Consider the following 20,915-nt stretch of genomic DNA (forward strand, 5'->3'; position numbering starts at 1 on the left):
CAATACCAAATGCTAATGAGGATGCATAACAACAGAAACTCTTATTCAGTGCTGGTGAAAAAAAGCAAAACAGTACAGTTACTTTGGAAGACAGTTTAGTAGCTTCTTATGAAGCTAACCATGGTCTTACCAAATGATCCAGCAATTGGTGCTCCTAAGTATTTACCCAATTAAGCTGAAGACTGTCCACATATACAAGTGTTTATAATAGCTTTATTCAGAACCGCCAAAAATTGGAACGAACCAAGACTTCCTTTAATAGATAAATGGATAAACAGTGGCACATTCATGCAAGGTAATATTATTAAGCAAATAAAAGAAATGGACTGTCAAGCCATGAAATTACATAGAGGAATCTTAAACTCATACTGTTAAGTGGAAGAAGTCAATCTGAAAAGGCTATATATTTTATGATTCCAACTATGTGACATTCTGGAGAAGCGAAAAATATGGGGGACAATAAAAAGATTAGGGATTGCCAAGGGTTGGGGATAGGAGCATAAGTAGGTAGAATTATTTGTATGACACTGTAATGGTGGGTACATGACATTATGCATTTGTTAAAATCCACAGAATTGTACATTACAAAGAGTGAACCTTAATGAAGACTATGGGACATTAGTTAGTAGTAACATATTAATAGTGATTCATCAATTTCAACAAATGTGCCATACTAAGGGAAGATGTTAATAATAGGGGAAGTTGTATATATGTGCATGGGGGGTGGTTATAATATGGGAACTCTTTTTATGCTTAATTTTCCTGGTAAAAAATAGATCTACTTTAGCCAATTTACTAATGAAATGGGGTATAGTTATAATTTGTATTTAAACATCTTTGTAAGTGTTTACTAACTCTATTTCCTTTTTTTCTGAACCTTCTCCATGCTTTTAGGGACAAACTTCCAAGATGAAGTTGAGAATAAATCCAGGCATTAGCTGTTCAAGTTATATAGGCTTGACACTTTGATGTACATATCACTGAGATTCAACTTCCCTGTTGTAATGCCACTTTGTTTCAAGAGGCATAGTTTAGTATGGAATAATAGGTCTAATGTACTGATCTCAAGATCTCATTTTCTCAGAGTATCACTATGAGCTTCTTGAAGAATTAAAGTACTACCTAAAAGTGTTTTTCAAACATTTATATGATGATGTATTTTCCAAAGATAATAAAACAATGAATACTGAAAAAAAAAAATCCTGTCCTGAAAAAAGATCTAAATTCATATTAAGGCAGTTTACAGAAAATCAGTTTTTATGACCCAAGCGTGGATACTGGTCTGAAATTTTCATACTGCTAAGATAAAGAAATTCTGTAAGTATCTAGACAGGGAAAAAATCACACACACACACACACACACACACACACACACACACACACACACACACACATGAACTCAAAACAAGTTAGCTGTCATGGACATCAGTGACATTCACCAAATATTTCTGGTTAACTTTCCTTCTAGTCACCTAGGCAGAATGTACTTCTTTACTCTCCTGAAATTCGGTGTGACCATATGACACATTGGCCAGTGAACTGTGAGGAGATGTGCTCTGTATCACCTCTGAGTAGGAACTCTAAAATGGAGTGTGTGTCCATGACTCATCATATGTTCCCTTTCCCTACATCAGCACTTGCTGCTTCACCTTGCACTTTTATGTTTTGGAGGCGGCTACTTTCCTTAAATCTCATGAACCAACTACTCCTAGCTTCAAACTTTCCTTCTGTAGCTTCCTCACCTCTTTCGGCCTTCACAGAATTGAACAGCATCAGGGCCTTGCTCTGCATTAGGCTTAGGCTAAGGGAATGCGTAGGCCACTAAAACTTTCTCCATATCAGCAATAAGGTTCTTTCATTTTCTTATCATTGGTGGGTTCACTGGAGTAGCACTTTTAATTTCCTTCAAGAACTCTTCCTTTACTGCTTGGCTGCTTGGTGTAAGAGGCCTAGCTCTCGGCGTATCTTGGCTTTTGTTATGCCTTCATCACTGAACTCAATCATTTCTAGCTTTTCATTTAAAGTGAGAGATGTGTGACTCTCCCTTTCATGTGAACACCTAGGGGCCACTACAGTGTTATTAATTGGTCTAGTATCAGTATTGTTGTAACTCAGGGAATAGGTGGGCCCGAGGAGAGGGAGAGAGATGGGGGAGTGGCCAGTGAGTGGAGCAGTCAGAACCAACACATTTATCCATTAAGTTTGCCATCTTACACAGGAATGGCTCCTGGCACCCCAAAACAATTATAATAGTAACATCAAAGATCACTGATCACAGATCACCATGACAAATATAATAATGAAAATGTCTGAAATATTTTGAGAATTACCAAAACGTGACATAGAGACAAAATGAACAAATGCTGTTGGAAAAATGGTGCATGCATACTTGTTCAATAAAGGGTTGCCAGAAAGCTTTAACTTGTAAAAAAATGCAATTATCTGCAAAGTGCAACAAAGCAAAGCAAAATGAAGTACACCAGTACAAACCAATAAAAATATGATTTCTTTTCCCTCATCCCTTTTTTTCTGGCCTACAGACAAATGTTTCTTTTCACTGATGCATAATAATCTACTATATGGATGGATGTACTAGCATTTATTAACCAGTACTCTGTTGATGGGCATTTATGTTGTTTCTCATCTTTCACTATTAACAAATTGTGTTGCAAGGAATAACTGTATATACATCATTTCACAAGTTAAATTCCTAGAAATACTGTTGCTGAGTCAAAGGGCATATGACTTTGTAATGTGGTTAGATACTGTCTCTTATTCTAGTTACGTCAATTTATACTACCAGCAGGAACACATGTCTATCTTCCTGTAAGTTCATAATTTTAGTGTGATTGATTTTATAGGTCTGTCAACCTAGTTGACAAAACTGCTCATGTTTTTAGTTAATTTACTTAAATATAAGTAAAACTGAACAACTTTAAAGTTTAAGACAGATTTGTATTTAATTCTCTGTGACCTTTCTGTGCATATCCTTTGCACAGTGTTTCTATTGTTAATAGTATTATTATTAAAAATTTAAAATATTCTAATAGCTCGAAGGCATACCAGTCACATGGTTTTCCTGTCAAAACCACCCAAACAGTACTGAAGTCAAATACAAAGGAAAATCATACTAAAGAATAAAGAAATAGTGGTTGTATAAAATGACTGAGCATAAGGACTGAATCACATTAAATACACTCAAAACTAAAAAATTATTGTAAATATTATAATATGATAAATGTGAAAAATTCTTCAAAGATTAAAAAAGAGGAAATTACCTAAATTTATCTCCCCACTGGGTGATACAGTAAAACTGTAAAGTCGTTATTTCCTTACCTCACCTAATATACAGTCAACATTTATTGCTTTAAAAACAATCTTACTTCTAATTTATATAACTTAATACAAAATTTTACTTCTACACATAATAAAAAAAAGTATGTTAGTAAGAAATCTAAATTCATTGCATGGAATATAGCAGAAAAGAGCTTTTATGCAGCCCAAGTACTGAAAGTTAATAGTAATATATTTAACATAAAAATCATAATTTATCTCATATACTGAATAAAGAATGTGAAAAGAAAAAATGAGGGGGAAAAAGCAAGAGTATCTTTTTGAGGTAACTAAGCAAATAAAGAGGGAAAGTAGAAAATAATTCTAGAAGATGTGACTGTACATATGAAAAAATTACTTGAGTTAAGGTTAAACAGTAAACAATAAAACAAGAGGGGAAAAAAGAATGCATGTTATGACGAGCTACCTAATTCATAAACAAACAATGCCTACCTTGCAGGGTCAGTATAAAGAATAAATGATAACACAGATAAAAAGTATAGGGTAAGGTAGAGAACATAGATAAAAGACACAAGGAACATGCTCAATAAATGCTAATCTGTTTTTTCTACTGACAATCACAAATTCTTCACGGACAAAAGACCATGACAGAAAAAGCATCAATTGAAAATTTGTTACTGAGGAGAAAAATGAGTTAAAAACGATATCCTCAACTCAAATATACCACCCTAATTTTTAAGGCCTTGCATGTCTTCTATGATTTAAAGAAAGAAAAAAAAGGAAATTAACAAGATAATGAAAATAACAAATATTTTCAGTACTGTCTATAAGAATTATCACATGCTACACAAACAAGAAAATGGCAGAAATCAATAGTTTTACCATGGTCTTTCCTGATCCTCGGGGTCCAATAATGAGAACAGAATTACTTTCTCCATGGATAGCAGTTCTTTTTAGCAGCTCAATTAAATGTCTGAAATGACATAAATAAGCTAAAGCTTAAAAAGGAAGCTGGAATAATTTGCTAGGTAATACTATTTAAAAGTTGAATCTGAATATGCACAAAAATAGGCATCCCCTTTTTCTCTCTTTCTGGGCACCTGACTTATGCTCTATATAGTCCTACACAGAAAAACACGGAAGAGAGGGTAGGTCAATATGGATTCTCTGGAAACCTCAAGAGGAAACCAAGTAAGTCTGAAATATCTTGGCTTCATGATAGTATGGGACAAGGGACGACAGTGGCAAATCTTGGAGCTTTTACTCTACAACTGGCTGTCAAGTATTAGGTGCAAAAAGCTCAGAATTCTCTCCCTAATACAAGTTGAAAGAAGCAACACAAGACTGAAAGGTAAGGAGCTTTCTCATTATGGAAATATTTATATCTGCTCTTGCTTTATAATATTCAGTGTTTCTAAAACAGAAAAAGAATTTTTTTTTTATTTCTATAAAAATGTTTGTTAGCCTTATTCAAGATAAAATCTGTACGGATAATTTTTGCAAAACCTAAGGGCATCTTTAAGTAGGTTCACAGCAGACAAAAGGCTAGCTAAACTTACTTGTATTGTACTTGTACTCCAAATAAGTTACTATGTGGGCTCTGATGACAAAATCTTTCTCGTAAAATTCTTTGTACCTGATAAAAACAAAGTGAATAAATATAAATGAAAATGTTATATATGAAATAAAAAATGAATGACAATATACATTTACAGCAGTCAGAATTAGGTATTAATGAATCTATCCAACCCTCCCTAAATAACTTGTCTTCGCGTTCTGGTACCGTTTCATGAGTTGTAAAATTAACGGTTCTTTTAACCTATCTTAAGTCCCACAGGAAGGATGAGAATTTACTTGTGAGGTTCAACAAGAGAATTACTTACTTTGGCCACATCAGCAATTTGAGGGTTGTTTTATTGCATGTGAATAAATGAATACTTCACTTTGTATGTTACATATCAGCCAAGGAAAAAAGACAGAAGAGATGCAATACTGTAATCTTACCTAATAATGCTCATGAACCATACCTCAATCTCTAGAGATGGAACAAATCTAAACTGGCTTCGCCCAAGCCCTATCCATCTGCACTTGATATAAAAGTCAGGATTCTGAGAAAATAAAAGTTTAAAAGTCCATATAGTTACTGAGGACCTATCAGAAGCAGAGCATGCTACTATTTAAAAAGCATGACCCATGCTTAAACAGTGCAAATAAATTAGAAAGAATGACACACTGAAAAAAGTAGTAATTCGGCATATAAGGAAACGCTTAATTACATGGAAGAAATTAAATTCATCTGTATCTATAAAATAAGGAATCACTGGAATGAATTAAGAAAAAAATTCTTGTAAAATTTTGAGTTTGCCTTAGAATAAAGTGCTTAGACTGAGTTATGTCAGATAATCTAGCACATTCTTTAAAAAGACCATTAAAGGCATTCCTTTTCTGCATCTGCTGCTAATACAGAAATCTTTCAAAGACAAAAACCTTTGGAGGCTATTTCAGATCTGGTCCCATCATCAGAAACAAGAAGCTTCTAAGATTACTTGCTTCTCTCGGACTGACAGCATGGGACTAATTCTTCATGTACCGAAAAGATAAAATCTGAGCTCTGTTTATATATACCATAGGCTAAGCAAAGCAAATTATTCACTGCAGATAAAATAACTCTAATTATCATTATATAAGAAGGGGAAAGAGGAAGAGGAGTGATGCCTAAAGAACTGATTATGTGGTTTTAAAGTTAGCCTTATCTAAATCTTAAAATTTTTAGTCTATAAAATAGAGACAATAATAGTTTCTTGGCAGGCCTGTTCTCAAGATTAAATAAGGCAGTCGTCTGTAACATAAGTATTATACAGGTAATAGCCGATACCTATAAAACATTTAAATAAGCATATATAATTGTAATACTAATCATATTGTGTATTCCACTACCTAGATAAGATCATTAGAAATCAAAAGATAAACCTCAGTCCTTTTCTTTTTCAAACTTCATTAAAGTCTAATACAGAGTCAATAACTGTGTATAAAATCTAAGGGATAAAGTGAAGTGAAACTGTAGTAAACACTGAAAGGTTCAAAAATCTCAAAGTGATCTGAGATGAAGGTTAAATAGGTATACACGTATACAGAAATTAAGCTGTATGTGGAAGATCTGTACACTTTACTAGGATATGTAAATTATGTCAGCTAAAAATTTTTCATGAAAAGGAGTTAAACATTTTCTTTCCAAAAAAAAAAGAAAAGGAGTTAAACATTTTCTTTCATTTCTTACATGAAAGGATACCAATAACATACATTTAGTTTTGATTAGAAAAAACTATAGTTCTGATTTAGCCAGATAAGCAGAAATGCCAGGACAAGTTAGTATAACCATTCCCTACTATATTTCTTAAGAGACAGACACATAGCTATATGCTCAACACTTGGAATACCATATGCACTTCAGATAATATTAAATTCGCATGATAAAAACACTCAACATACTAGGAAAAAAAGGCAACATCCTCAACCTGATAAAGGGCATCTATAAAAACCTATAGCTAACATCACATCAGTGGTGAAAGAGTGAATGTATTTCCCTAAAATCAACAAAACAAGAATGTCTGTTTTTGTCATTGTTACTCAGTATTGTATTGAAAGTTCTAGCCAGGGCAATTAGACAATTAAAAAAAAAAAAGTCAACCAGATTGAAAAGGAAGTTAAACTATATTTGCAGATGACATGGTCTTATTAAAAAACTAAAGAATAAAGTAAAAACTATTAGAACTAATAAGTAAAGCAAGGCTGCAGAATACAAGATTAATATATAAAAATCAATTGCATTTAGATACACTAGCAATGAACTAAAAAAATTAAGAAAACAAATTCCATTTATAACAGCATCACAAGAAATAAAATAGGAAGAAGTACAGAACTCTTAAGTAAACTAAAATTAGGACACATTTGGGAAGACAGGAGTAAAGTTAGGATTCCCACTATCTAAAGACTTACAAAGGGTCAAAGTAGTGTAACACAGTCTCTACTTGAGAATGGAAAGGGTGATTCTTCATAAGTCTTAAGGGGAGAATTCCAATTAAGAAGATAACTATTTCTCTGATCAGCTTTGCATGATAACAGACTTTGAGGTTAACGAAAATATATACTAACCTGTGAAAGGTACTCTGCATGTATTAAGTTGTTACTCTTTGATTTACGACTGCTCATTTTAACAAACTGAAATCCTTAAAAAAAAAAAAAAGCATGAATATAAAACATGACTGGCTTGAAGAGATTCTTTAAGAATTTACTATTACAGAATCAAAATAAACACAAGTTTTAAAACATGAAAATGTCCAATTTCTCAAACTTCAAAAACTCTCAGCTGAATCTCTTGGGGTAATCATTTCACAATATATGTATATCAAACCGTCATGCTGTATACCTTCAACTTATACATTAATACATGTAAATTATTTCTCAATAAAACTGAAAAAAATCTCAACAGTTCCTTAAGTACGGCTTATTTGACATTCCCATACCACATGGTATATGGTTCTTACAGACAACTAACTCCTACCTTTCGCTTCAATCTACTATTCACATTCCCTTCCCTTTTTTTTTTTTTAAGCCGATATGTTTCCTTTATAGTGAATGTTTCCCTCCCATCCATACCATAGGATCATCACCTTCCAGAAAGCCTTCGCTTTCTTGTTCTACTCATCATACATACACAATCATTAGAGGGTAGGTAAAATGCCTCTTCTGTGAACATCCATAATTGCCTTTATTTCTCTTCACCCATAATCAAATTATATTAAAAAAGACTGTCCATTTAATTGCCAGTATCCCCAAACAGGTTTTAAAATTCTGAGCATTTTAGCACAATATCCAAAACAAAGTTGGCAGTGATAACGTGAATAGAAAATATATATTATAATAATAATAAAAAAAGGTAACTTTTGTAAAATTCTTCTTCAGGGCAACACAGTCACAGATTAATACCTCTAGCTAAAAGATCTAATTTTCTTAGCACTGATTTCCAATAGCAATCCCTCACTAGTCCGGTAATAAGAACTTAAGCAATGTTTGCTTATATACCAGGAATTGTTACAAGTGATTTGTATTTAATTCATTTAATAACTCATTAATCAACATTTATTAATTTTATATACTGATAATTAGACACCACCCCCTGGAAAGCTGTTTTATTCTTCTCTGGAAGGATAGTATCTGAGCAAGGCTTTGACAGATTGATAGCAAGCAAATCTGTCCTCCCCCTTACTGTATAAGCCATGTAGCCAGGGCCTAGAGTCCAAAGGGCTTCTGGCTCCAAGATCCCAAACTGGAAACTCAAGAGCATTCAACTGTCTTATCCTTTAAGAATATTTCTTCTCAGGAGAAAAGTGGTCTTCTCAGCTGCCCTAGGGCACCTTCTAGAAGCCTAATGTTTATGCAAGGCACTTTGAGACTCTTTACATTAACTATTTTTACTTTATTCTACTTATTTTATTATATTTTCCCTTAAGTAAGAGCTGTATGCGGGGGGAAAAACCCTTCTGGCAACATGAAATGATATCCTCACTGTGGCTTAAAATACTCCTAACTGTGAAAAAGGTCTATAAATCAACATCTGAACTCACAAGTCAATTATTGTTAGACAAGGAGCATCAAGTATTTGTGTCTTTTTATAATCAATTGACAGCTTCCTAGTAACACATTAAAAAAATGATTAGTAATATATTCTCCTTTCTGGAATTAGGGTAGTATATTTCATCTTTTATTTGCTGCCATCAATTAAGACTTGGGGCTTAAGAGGAGTATTTCAAATGAAGACTAAAATTACCAGTCAGTATATACACTTATACTTCTTTTAACATACTTCTGCCATGATTGTAACAGTCTCCCTACTTATTTCAAACTTGAAGTTACTAAATGCATTTTAGTATGTCTGAAAAACTTCTCAATATAGACTCTAAATTTTTTACTGAATATATGAAAAGGTTTTTGTTTTTTAAATTAAACCAGAAAAAAGTAAAAGCAAAGGAAGTGAAGACACCGAAATTTTTCTAGAAATTTTAAGTTTTTCTTAAGACAGTCGCAAGTGATGAAATTTAAAAAAATACATTATTCAAATCAGAACCGTAAAAACTCCAGAAAAAAAATCTGTATATCAAATTTGAGATAAATGCAAATTCTTACAGAGTAAGGAAAAGCAGAACTAGAGAAATGAGATTGATGGTAATACTATGTTTAAGAGCTTTGGTACTAACAGGGCCTAGATCTGGGTTCTTGTTCTGCGGTGTCACCTTCACAGATTAACTTTCCTAAGCCCCAGTTTTCTTCTCTGCAAAATTTGAGATAAAACTATTACCTCCTTCATAGAGTATTTTGGGGGCTAAATTAAATGGTTTACCTGATTTGCAATTCTGTCAAATCCATGCATAGTGATCAGTGTACCCGTTCTAAATTATCACATTACATTGGCGAGAAGAACCAAGAGGAGGATGGGGAAGAGTGGGAAGCGAAAGCACAGAATCTTGTTCTAAACAATTTCTTTGACAATACTTCTTTGACAATGCAATAAATTATCAAGTCCAAATTCAACTAAAGTACTTCAGAATTATGAGAGAATACTTCAATGGTATACATTCACTGAGATCTCCTTAATATAAAAAAATACAATTTTTAATACAGGTAATAAAAAGAAATGATGGGTGGGGCGCTTGGGCGGCTCAGTCATTAATAAGCATCTGCCTTCAACTAGGGTCATGATCCCAGGGTCCTGGGATTAAGCCCCATGACAGGCTCCCTGCTTGGGGAGCCTAATTTCCCCTTTCCCTCTGCCTGCTGCTCCACCTGCTGTCCTCTCTCTCTGTCAAATAAATAAAATCTAGAAAGGAAAGAAAGGAAAGAAAGGAAAGAAAGGAAAGAAAGGAAAGGAAAGGAAAGGAAAGGAAGGAAGGAAGGAAGGAAGGAAGGAAGGAAGGAAGAAAGAAAGAAAGAAAGAAAGAAAGAAAGAAAGAAAGAAAGAAAGAATCTACAGCTACATGGATCTCAAAGACCTCAAATCACTAATGGTTTAAGAAGCCATTCAACACCTGGAAGAGATGATGATTGCTGGGCAGCATACCCAGAGTTTCTGATTTAATAGATTTAGGGCAGCACTTGACAATTTGCATTTCTGATAAATTCCCCGATGATGCTCCTACTGCCAGTCCCAGAACCATACTTCATGAGCTACTGAGAAAATTGATGATTACTTTTCATTCCATACCAAACCTGATAAAACTGATAAGATACTGCAGAAGATAAAGAAACCCATGGGTATACATAGCACCTCTTCAAGCTAAGCCTAAAGGTAAACAGTATCTAAGTATTATACTGAGGTAAACAGTATCTAAGGATCATCAAAAGAGGAGAATTTGGAATAGGAAAGACACCACGAAGCCAGGGGACTATCATCATGGTAAATGAAATAAGCTAAAAGGCTTCCTATTAGATAGAAAAATAGATTACAAAGCATAAGCCACAAGTGGAATAAACAAGTCAGTAAAGTTTTTCTTTCCTCCGTTACTGAAAAGCAAAAAAGTTTTTGTCTTCTCATCTGATAATTCAGACAGCCTTCAGAGGATATTCATATAAACTCTTCAAACAGGGGTGCCTAGTTGGCTCAGTCGGTTAAGCATCTGCCTTCGGCTCAGGTCATGATCCCAGAGTCCTGGGATAGAGCCCCATATGGGGCTCCTTGCTCAGCGGGGAGCCTGCTTCTCCTTCTCCCTCTGCTGCTCCTCCTGCTTGTGTTCTCACTCTAATAAATAAATAAAATCTTTAAAAACATTTTTAAAAAATAAACTCTTTAAACAAAAGAATGAAATATAGAAACACACTTGGCTGGATGTTTTATATTTATATGTCATCCCCTGATCAAAAACAAAAGCCCTTCTTTCCTGCAAAGAATTATTAAATTGTTTTGATATATATGTTTTAACAGTTGTTTTTACAAATAGTTTTTGATTCATCAATATTTCTTGGGAAAAATTAAAATCCCTAGACTAAAAAAAATAAGCAAAAGCAAAAATTAGTATGTAAAAAATACTTTAGAAAATAGTTATCGACTTTAGAAAATAGTTATCTCAGAGTGGTGTTAAACGACATGAAAGGCGCCTAATATAAAAAGAACAAAAAAGATGTGCTTGATTCAGGAGATGAGGACAAACATTTGCTCTGATAAAGCCAGCTAAATAATGGTGCTAACTGAAGATTACAGTCTCACAGTTCCAATCATAAGATGAAAACTAATGGTATAGCACTGTTGGACAGGCTGTGTCAGTTACTGTGATGCCAAGTGGGTGGTCAGTGGCAAAGAACAAGCAGTATTTAGGAAGACATGAGCAAAATGAATGAAAGCTCATTAAAAAAAAATAAATCCCTGGGCAACAGGGGATCTTTAGGGGTAGAAACCTCCTCCACTACAAATTATTATTCTAATATGCAGAGTTGGAAAAAAACTGGATTTGTGTCATAGAACATGGCTACAGGCTTCCTGGTAAATGACAAAAGGGTTCTTTTTATAAAACCTGAGCAACTTAGATCTGTGTTAGTTTGCCCACTTCCCTGGACATTGATCTCTTGAGCAGTGTCACATATGACATTATTATATCTGTAGTGAAAATATAGAGAAATTGATTGCTAATAACCACAGAAGGCAGATACTTTTCTTTGGCAAAAGCCAGGTGCTTTAAACACTGCCCAGAATAAGATGACTGCACCTGAAATCCAGGTAGACAATCACAGATATCCTGTTAAGAGCAGTAAAGTAGGAAAAAAATAAAACAAAAACCATACCTTCTCTTATTTACTTAATGTTTCAATGCATCGGTCTTGGTGAATACATATTTAACCTAGTAAATTACCTGCTTTTATTCACTGTATATTTTTATGTGAGAGTTAAAGTTGACTCTGGATTATATAACCTTTTCTCTCTATATTACCACCAAACCAAATGGTTCAGAATACAAATACAGCAATGAGTACTTATTTTTAAAAAAACTTCACATTTGGAGTGCCTGGTTGGCTCAGCAATTTGAGCATCCGACTCTCCATCTCAGTTCAGGACATGACCTCAGGGTCATGAGATCTAGCCCCACATTGGGCTCTCTGCTCAGCGGGGAGTCATCTTCTTTCTCTTTCCCCTTCTCCTTCTGCCCTTCCCTGCCCACCCCATTGGTGTGCACACTCTAAAATAAATAAATAAATAAATAAATCTTACAAAAAAAATAAAACTTCACATTTGGAGACATTAAAAACTCTTAGCCAGATAACTAAAAATAAACAATGTCATTTTACCCATGCATAAAATGAACTACCCAAGCCAGTATATTCATTCATGTAGCAGCCAAGTAAAGCACATCATTTACTGAATGTTCACACATACAAACAATGGATATAATTTGCTTTTCGTTAATGGTCTTCTAGATGTTCTTAAATGTCCAGATCTAAGGCACTAAACTGAAAGGCTTCCTGGTTATGCTATCCAAATATTTTATTTTCATTGGAAGCTGTCTATAGAGAAAAAGCCAAAGCTACATAGAAAACTAACAAGCATCTTTAAAATATCTGAATGTTAATCATTCTTCTCCTCTCTAATTACACTGTTAACATGCTTCAGGACTATGTAGTATAGTGGAGTTAAACTACAGGGCAGTTAGATTATAGCCAATTCATCTATGATGAGATTCTGCTGTTTATAATTTCTTATATCCCCATGCACCCAATGAGGTACCTTTACTGTGGTACATTCAATGAAACGTGGTAGGCCCAATGAAAGCATTCTTCCTCATAAAGAGTACTAGCTCACAAACTGTTGAACTTTTTATTTTAAAAAGGCAAAAGAAAATCACCTGGCATTAATGAAATTTTGGACACAAGAGTAACATTAAACTATAATTAGAAACATACACAGAGAAATCGATTATTTGCTTTACTCTATGTAAGTTTCCCAAATATCTTAATCACCTGGAAAAATTTTTCTAAAACATTATTTCTGTGTCTTGGTCATAAATCTGGGATCTACAGAATATTCTCTGATTGATAGGCTGTACTACCAGGTCTAGGAACCACTGTTCTACACCACTGGCTCACGTAAGTGAGTTGCAATGTAGTTCTGACTTTTCCATCTTAGGTCATTCTACTCAGTTATGACACACACATAAAAATGGATACATATATAGGGTGGGAAGATTCTCACTACATCAATTCTAGAGTGCTTCCAAATTGTAAATCAGAAAGGTACTGGCTACTGAAAATTTGTTTCTGTGTTGACAAAAGACAAAAATGACAGGAATTATCAAAATATGGCACATGAAACTGCCTGCTCATAATAGCCTATCTACATTTTCCATGAACCCTACAACTCACACTCTTATAATTGAGGAAGAAATATTAAAAGGTGAAATACTAAAATATATTCACTGACCACTACTTAGCATACTTATATTTGGAATTTTAGGCTTCTTAAAAAGATGTTAACCAAAGCAGGATGACTAAATAAATGAATTTAAGACCCAATCATGTGTACATTCAGTTTCCACTTACCAAATGAGGTGGCTTATTTATCACAATAATCACCCATTTCTATGCTTTCCAAAAACTACATGTTGATTAATTCCTAAACTTAATGAAGCATGTCCTTTACTGCTCCTGAGATTTCATCAGCACTTACAGCTCTTCTTTCTCATAGCTCCAAACCTCACTCAAGAGACTCTATATATACTTCATTGTCCCTATATCATACACTTTACTTATTTGAGAGAGAGAGCAAGCACAGAGGAGAGTAAGAGTGAGAGGCAGAGTCCCTGCTGAGCAGGGAGCCCCATGTGGGGTTTGATCCCAGGACCCTGAGATCATGACCTGAGCCAAAGGCAGACGTTTAACTGACTGAGCCACCCAGGTATGCCTATATCATATATTTTAAATTAACTCTGGCCAATAATAAAAGTGATTTAGAAAAATCTCTTAACTTGTAAAAACACAACAAGAAAAGAAATGACACTAATAATGTATTCCCAAATAAAGCTCAATATCCAGCCAGATGTCAAGTGTTTTCCCACCTTAGGGATGGTAAACAAAAATCTACCAGGTATGTACAGCCAACCTGACCTCTTCATCTTAGGCTAGTTCTAATGATGATTGTCCTTCAGACTAACAGAATACAAAACCATCCAGGGACAATCAAGGTGCACGGACTCCTAGGATAGCCCCTCAAATCAGATTTTTTTAAATTGAACTGTAGTTGGTACATTACATTACTTTAGTTCCAAGTGTAAAACATAGTGATTCAATTAAGTCTATACACTATGCTTTGCTCATGACAAGTGTACCTACCATCTGTCACCATACAACACTATTACAATACCATTGACTATATTCTCTATGCTGTACCTTTCACCTCTGTAACTTACACATTCCAAAACTGGAAGCCTATACCTCCTATTCCCCTTAACCAATTTTGCCCATCCTCTCACACCCTTCCCCTCTGGAAACCATCAGTTTGTTTTCCGTATTTCTTTGACTGTTTCTGATTTCTTTTGTTGTTGTTGTTGTTGTTTATTCATTTGTTTTGTTTTTTAGATTCTACATAGAAGGGAAATCATTTGGTATTTCTCTTCCTTGGATTTCACTTAGTATAATGTCCTCTAGGTCTATATATGTTGTTGCAAATAACAAGATCTCATTCTTTTTTATGGCTGAGTAATATTCCATTATAGACATATACCACTAATCTGAACAAAAAAAGTCAGTCTTCGGACGCCTGGGTGGCACAGCGGTTAAGCGTCTGCCTTCAGCTCAGGGCGTGATCCCGGCGTTATGGGATCGAACCCCACATCAGGCTCCTCCACAATGAGCCTGCTTCTTCCTCTCCCACTCCCCCTGCTTGTGTTCCCTCTCTCGCTGGCTGTCTATCTCTGTCAAATAAATAAATAAAATCTTTAAAAAAAAAAAGTCAGTCTTTTTTTAAGTCTAGACAATTGACAAAGTATCTTTCAGACTGCTAATTAGCAACAGCATACAACATCTGCATAAGATAAAACCTGATTTTGACTATCACTGTCTTAAAAGAACCCAGAATTATCAAATCTTACAAAGGCAGAGAGTATGACACTAGCTTTGTTGTTTTTAACTTTTTAAAAGATTTTTATTTATTTATTTGAGAGAGAGCACACTAGAGAGAGTGTGTGTGTGCAAGCATGACTAGGGGGCAGACAGAGAGGAAGAAGAAGGTTCCCTGCTGAACAGGGAGCCCAACATGGGGCTCGATCCGGGATCATGACCTGAACTAAAGGCAGATGCTTAACAGATTGAGCCACCCAGGCACCCCAATAATTGCTTTGGATAACCACTCGCTTTGGCTGAGAATAAGCTGCTCAATAAATTACTGAATTGATTTAATAAATATTTTAAAGTAAAAAACATACTGCTTCACCAAAATAATACTGTTAAGTCACTTATAAATCCTTTCATGCCACAAATTTCAGAAACTCAACTTGTCAGCTGTGTAAACTAGATATAAATTTTTTTGGTGATATTATATAGTGATAACAGTTCATGACTAATTTGGCCCAATAAATTATAAGATGGCTATACAACATATATTTGGAATATTTCCAATTTCCATATGTATATGTATGAATTTCTGTATGTGTATGGGTGACACATATATGTGTGTGTCCGTGTGTGTGTGTGTGTGTGTGTGTGTGTGTGTGTATAAATGAGTTTACCACCTCAGTTTCCAGACACTGCTTAAAGGAATATTTTTACCATATTAAACACAAATTGTTACTGGGAATGACATTACAAATAAAACAGAAGATAAATGCAATCTTAAAAAGGATTAAACAGGGGCGCCTGGGTGGCACAGCGGTTAAGCGTCTGCCTTCGGCTCAGGGCGTGATCCCGGCGTTGTGGGATCGAGCCCCACATCAGGCTCCTCCGCTAGGAGCCTGCTTCTTCCTCTCCCACTCCCCCTGCTTGTGTTCCCTCTCTCGCTGGCTGTCTCTATCTCTGTCAAATAAACAAATAAAATCTTAAAAAAAAAAAAAGGATTAAACATTTATTTATTTATGTAAAATGAATGTAGAAATGCCTCCCTGTATCATAGTTAATGAGAAAACCAAGAAGCATAAAACTGATACAAGGATTCTCAATCATACAAATATTTAGCCAATCAGTACTTATTACAAAGGCCCTGGGAAAACCACTATGGGAAAGATGAATATTAAAGTTGGTCTCTATCATCAAAAAGCTTAAAGTCTGACTGGAATAAGATATATGAATATTAAAGTAGAAAAGGCAGTACAAGTATAAAACAAGGGATAAACTCATGGATTTAGTAAAGAAAGGGGCCTTAAAGAACATACTGGCTGCTTTTTATTAGAGTAGAAATTGGGCAGAGAGATTTTTAAAAACCTGCCAAGATCACACAACTTACATATAAGCAGCAGCTGTTACCTCTAGTGACACCCAATGAAGTGTTCTGTTAATCTGAAGTGGCATTAAAACAAAAAACAACAACCCTGTAAACATCAAAAAGAGCCATCAAAATCATCACTGGGCTTTTCTTTAAGGGAATAAAAATACCAGATGAATGCATTCTGAAAGAAAATTGCTAGTATCCCAGATGTTCAAGACTGACAATCCAAATGTGTACCTGCATAATTTACATTAATAAACATCTGTATTTTTAAAATAATATACTTCTTTGAACATGAAAAAGTAATACGCGTTTATCATATGAACTTTGGAAAGCCAATAAGGAGTCATGTGGATAAGGATCACTGAGCAAAATGAAATCAGAGAATCCTTGCAATATCTAATAAAACAAACAAACAAATAATTAAAAAGAAATGTCCTAGGGGGATTATGGGAAGATGGATTATGGAAAGTAGGAAGCACCAGGAATTTATCACCACTAGAAAGCAATTGTACAGGACAGAATGTGATATAACTATTTTGGAACTCTAGAGTCTATTTAAGGTTTGTAATATCCAGAGGAAGGCTTGGAAATTGCCATTAATTTCGGTTAATTTCAGCTCTTTGCTCAGTAGCTACCCATCTCCCACTACTGAATCCAATGAGAGGCAGCTATGAAGCTGATACTAGAGGATCTTACACAGCTTGTGGTGACAGAATGGGTAAAAGGGATCCTGTTGCCCAATGTCAGGGATTTGTGCTGATGGTGGCTTCTCATCTCAGAAAAACATATTACACAGTTGCCATCGTTATTCCATTTCCTCTTATTGTTGGAAGTCCCTCTTCCTCCTGAGTCATAACTTCTATGGAATTTAAAAGGCCAGTGCCCCTTTTCCCTCCCTTCATTTTACTCTTCTTTTTTTTTTTTTTTTTTTTTTATGATAGAGTGGTTTTGGGCGTGCAGGGGCAGGGGTGGGGGGGTGAGGGGGTAAAAAAGTCAGAGGGAGAAAGAATCTCACGCAGGTTCCACGCCTAGCGCTCAGCCCAGTGCTGAATCCTACATAGGGCTTGATCTCAGGATCCTGAGATCATCACTTAAGCCTAAACCAAGAGTCTGCCGCTTAACCGACCGAGCCACCTAGGTGCCCCTACTCTTCCTCTTTTTGGGAGCCAGAGATTACAGACTAGGATATTCAAAAGAAACTGCATAAAATGAGAGGAATTAAAAAGTCATGATGCATGTCCAGGGGAAGGTACAGGCTCACAGACACCTGAGAGACCTTAATTTTATACCTCAAGCTGATCTTTGGTACAGAGACACACTACAATTAAAAAAGTAGAATAATAAACAAAGACAAAAAAGCAGCAAACCCTGCAGAACAGGAAAATCTGATTTCCAGAGCTACTAAATTATTAGTTTCAAATGACAGTTTTTAAATAGAAAATATCAAGACATACAAAAAAAAAGTATGCCCCTAATCCTCATGTTGTTCAAGGCCCAACGCTTCTATTTCAAGGGAATAGCCTGCAAAGTGACAAGGTAAGGAGAAAAAAATTAATGAAGCCTATACTAGTAATGTGAACAGAAACTGTAACACTGTAAACCAAAGAAAGCATTTACAAGAGAAAACAGGTGAGACTATGTCCTATTTACTTAGTTTTCAAGTTGTCCAAGTAGGTCAAAGATACAACAAAGAATTTTTCCTGCCCTGCAGATGAATAAGCTCCACACTAGTTGGTGCAAAATAATCCTCTCAGATAAAACAAGTATTTAAAGGCTTTTACTTGAAATATTTACCTAAAAAGTTAGAATTACATGAAACTTAGATAATACTTAATATATAAATTGACATTAATACCTTCACTTGATTCTCAAGTCATGTCATGTCACTAACAGCAACCCAGGAGCCCTAAGGAAACAGTGGGAGTTAAGTAAACCATAGGGGTTACAAATGGCACCATCACATGTTTATTCATGTTCAGCTTATTACTATACAACACAGGCATATGGGCCCAGTTGGTGGAATTAATGAATGCAGCTAACTTGAACTTAAAGGTATTATGATGTTTTTAAATGAAAGTGAAATAATTCAGACATTGCAAAAAAAAACCAGTCGATCTTTCCTGGAAAGAACAGTGGCTGCCTGTCTAAAGCGTATTGCTTAGGAAAAGAAAGAAAAGAAAAGAAAAGAAAAGAGGACAGGAGAAAGAAAGAAAGAGAAAGAAAGAAACAAACTCTATGTAGAACTTTAAAATAAAGGTAGGCAAGAAACTGATTTTTGAAAGAAACTTGTGCTATGGAGAGAGCAATTTGAAAACGTTTTTATCTCTGATTTTGTGGCTGAAACTGATGTATTACCTATAAGAAATTCTCATATATAGGCACTTAAAACTACTTATAAAAAGAACTTTCTAACATATATTCCTACAAAGAGCATGAATAGGCTTTATTATGTCCATTTGTTAAAAATATAAAAACACAACTTTCCAGTTTGGAAAAACAATTTACATGAGAAAAGAAATTTACTAACAGAATTCCTACAAAATCTGTGTAAAATTGGTGAGATTGAAAATGAAAAATGTACAAATTATCATTATTTTTTTCAACAGCCCTCTTTTGGTCAAAACCCTAAAGTTCCAGTACAGAGGAGTAGGACTTTGTGACAAGAACTCACGGTAAAATAAAAAAAAAAAGATTTCCCTCTGATAATAACTAAAGAAAAGAATATATACTATATACTATCAACCTTTGTTTAAATTAGGTAAAAGTGAAAAATACAAATTCTACTACTGTTTACTTAGTGTCTAACTCAATATGGCTGGCATTTTTCAAAGAACAGTAACAATGGACAAAACATTAGAACTTTGCCTCTCTTCAGTTAGAAAAATTATCTTGATTGGATAAACAGTCAAATAAAATGTAAAACGAAAGATATTTTAGGAAAATCTGTGGGTGGTTTCCACGTTTTGTTATTGTTCTTTGAGATGAAACTGAGGTAAGAATATATTTAAGCTGTTTTTCAGCCAGCTAGAATTAGTTTCCACACTTATCTCTTGTCAGCTGGAGTGTTTGTAGCAAGGAAAAGATTAAAATAGAATTAAAAGAAAGGCTGAAGGTGGGACAAATAAGGGACAAAATAGGTATAAATTCCAGTTTTAGAATTTATAGACAAGCAAACATATTCTTAGTACTTCCTAAAAAGATCAGGTGGAAATGCTGTCTATAAAATTATGTGGATTTAGTTAAGTCAAGTTGGGGCAGAGACTGGTGAGATGTTTCCTTGAGTTCATCAGAGCTGAAGAGTAATCCTAAATAATTGCGTTTTTGAATGTGATTTCTAGATAAACTTGTCCACAGTGGAATAACTAGTAACTCCTGACAACTTTATAAAATCTTTTTTTCTCTCCATTTGTTCCCAGTGAATATAGAGGTGACACAATTTACTTAGAAACTCACTCAGATCAAATGAATCCAAAGTTTAAGCACCTTTAGTCTAACTATATAATGACATGCTATTTTTTTCATTGTTATTTTACAATGTCGATTATTTTTAAAAATTTATAATGTCTAATACTCAAAACTCACAAAATAATTCATACAAAAAGTCTGTAATTCTCCAGAAAAGCCATGTTCTCTCTTGCATCTCAGTTTTCAATACTACATAGCAATGTGCCTGGAACCACATAAACACATGGAGACATATCCACACACTTATATGTGTATATACATGCATATGTACACACATGTATGTGCAGAGATACATACACATATGTATCTTTTAATAAATGTATTTACTTTGTAAAGAACCTATTAGAATCCTAACCTTAATGAATATGCCCCCAGAGTTGTTTTTAATAACACTGGTGGATCAATAGTCAACAAAATAAGTAAACAATCTCAGTGGGAAAATGATTAAGTTTAATGACACAAAATCTTCATGTAAAAAAGGCAATTACTTATAAGTTATTACAATATTTATAACTACTGACCATGAAACATCCCATGATGTATCCCATGTCAATTTTGTATTACTGTAAAACAATAAAAAAAATTGAGAGAATTTCCTTAAAATACACATTTAAAATATATTCACTTCTGAATTATATAGGCTAATGAAGACACAACACATTTGCAAATAATCTAGAAATCTTTTCAGCTTTTGAAATGT

At 34.5% G+C, this 20,915-nt stretch overlaps 1 protein-coding gene across 8 annotated transcripts in view; it reads right to left on the reverse strand.

The window, feature by feature from the left end:
- Positions 1-20,915, reverse strand: part of ORC4 (origin recognition complex subunit 4) — an 87,114-nt gene that overhangs the window by 43,391 nt on the left and 22,808 nt on the right. For 3 of the 8 annotated variants that reach the window (XM_026492832.4, XM_026492837.4, XM_044381607.3), the window contains exons 2-5: positions 20,737-20,778; positions 7,447-7,520; positions 4,854-4,930; positions 4,177-4,267 (exon numbers count right to left, since the gene is read on the reverse strand). In XM_026492832.4, coding sequence (XP_026348617.1) covers positions 4,177-4,267; positions 4,854-4,930; positions 7,447-7,520; positions 20,737-20,746 — 252 coding nt within the window. In that variant the 5' untranslated portion in view covers positions 20,747-20,778. Of the gene's footprint in view, positions 1-4,176; positions 4,268-4,853; positions 4,931-5,298; positions 5,403-7,446; positions 7,521-18,605; positions 18,657-20,736; positions 20,779-20,915 lie in introns of those variants that run through there. The other 5 variants (XM_026492836.4, XM_057317505.1, XM_057317507.1 and 2 more) reach the window with 3 other exon arrangements.

The sequence above is a fragment of the Ursus arctos genome, unplaced genomic scaffold (assembly GCF_023065955.2).
Source record: "Ursus arctos isolate Adak ecotype North America unplaced genomic scaffold, UrsArc2.0 scaffold_1, whole genome shotgun sequence".
Lineage (NCBI taxonomy): Eukaryota > Metazoa > Chordata > Mammalia > Carnivora > Ursidae > Ursus > Ursus arctos.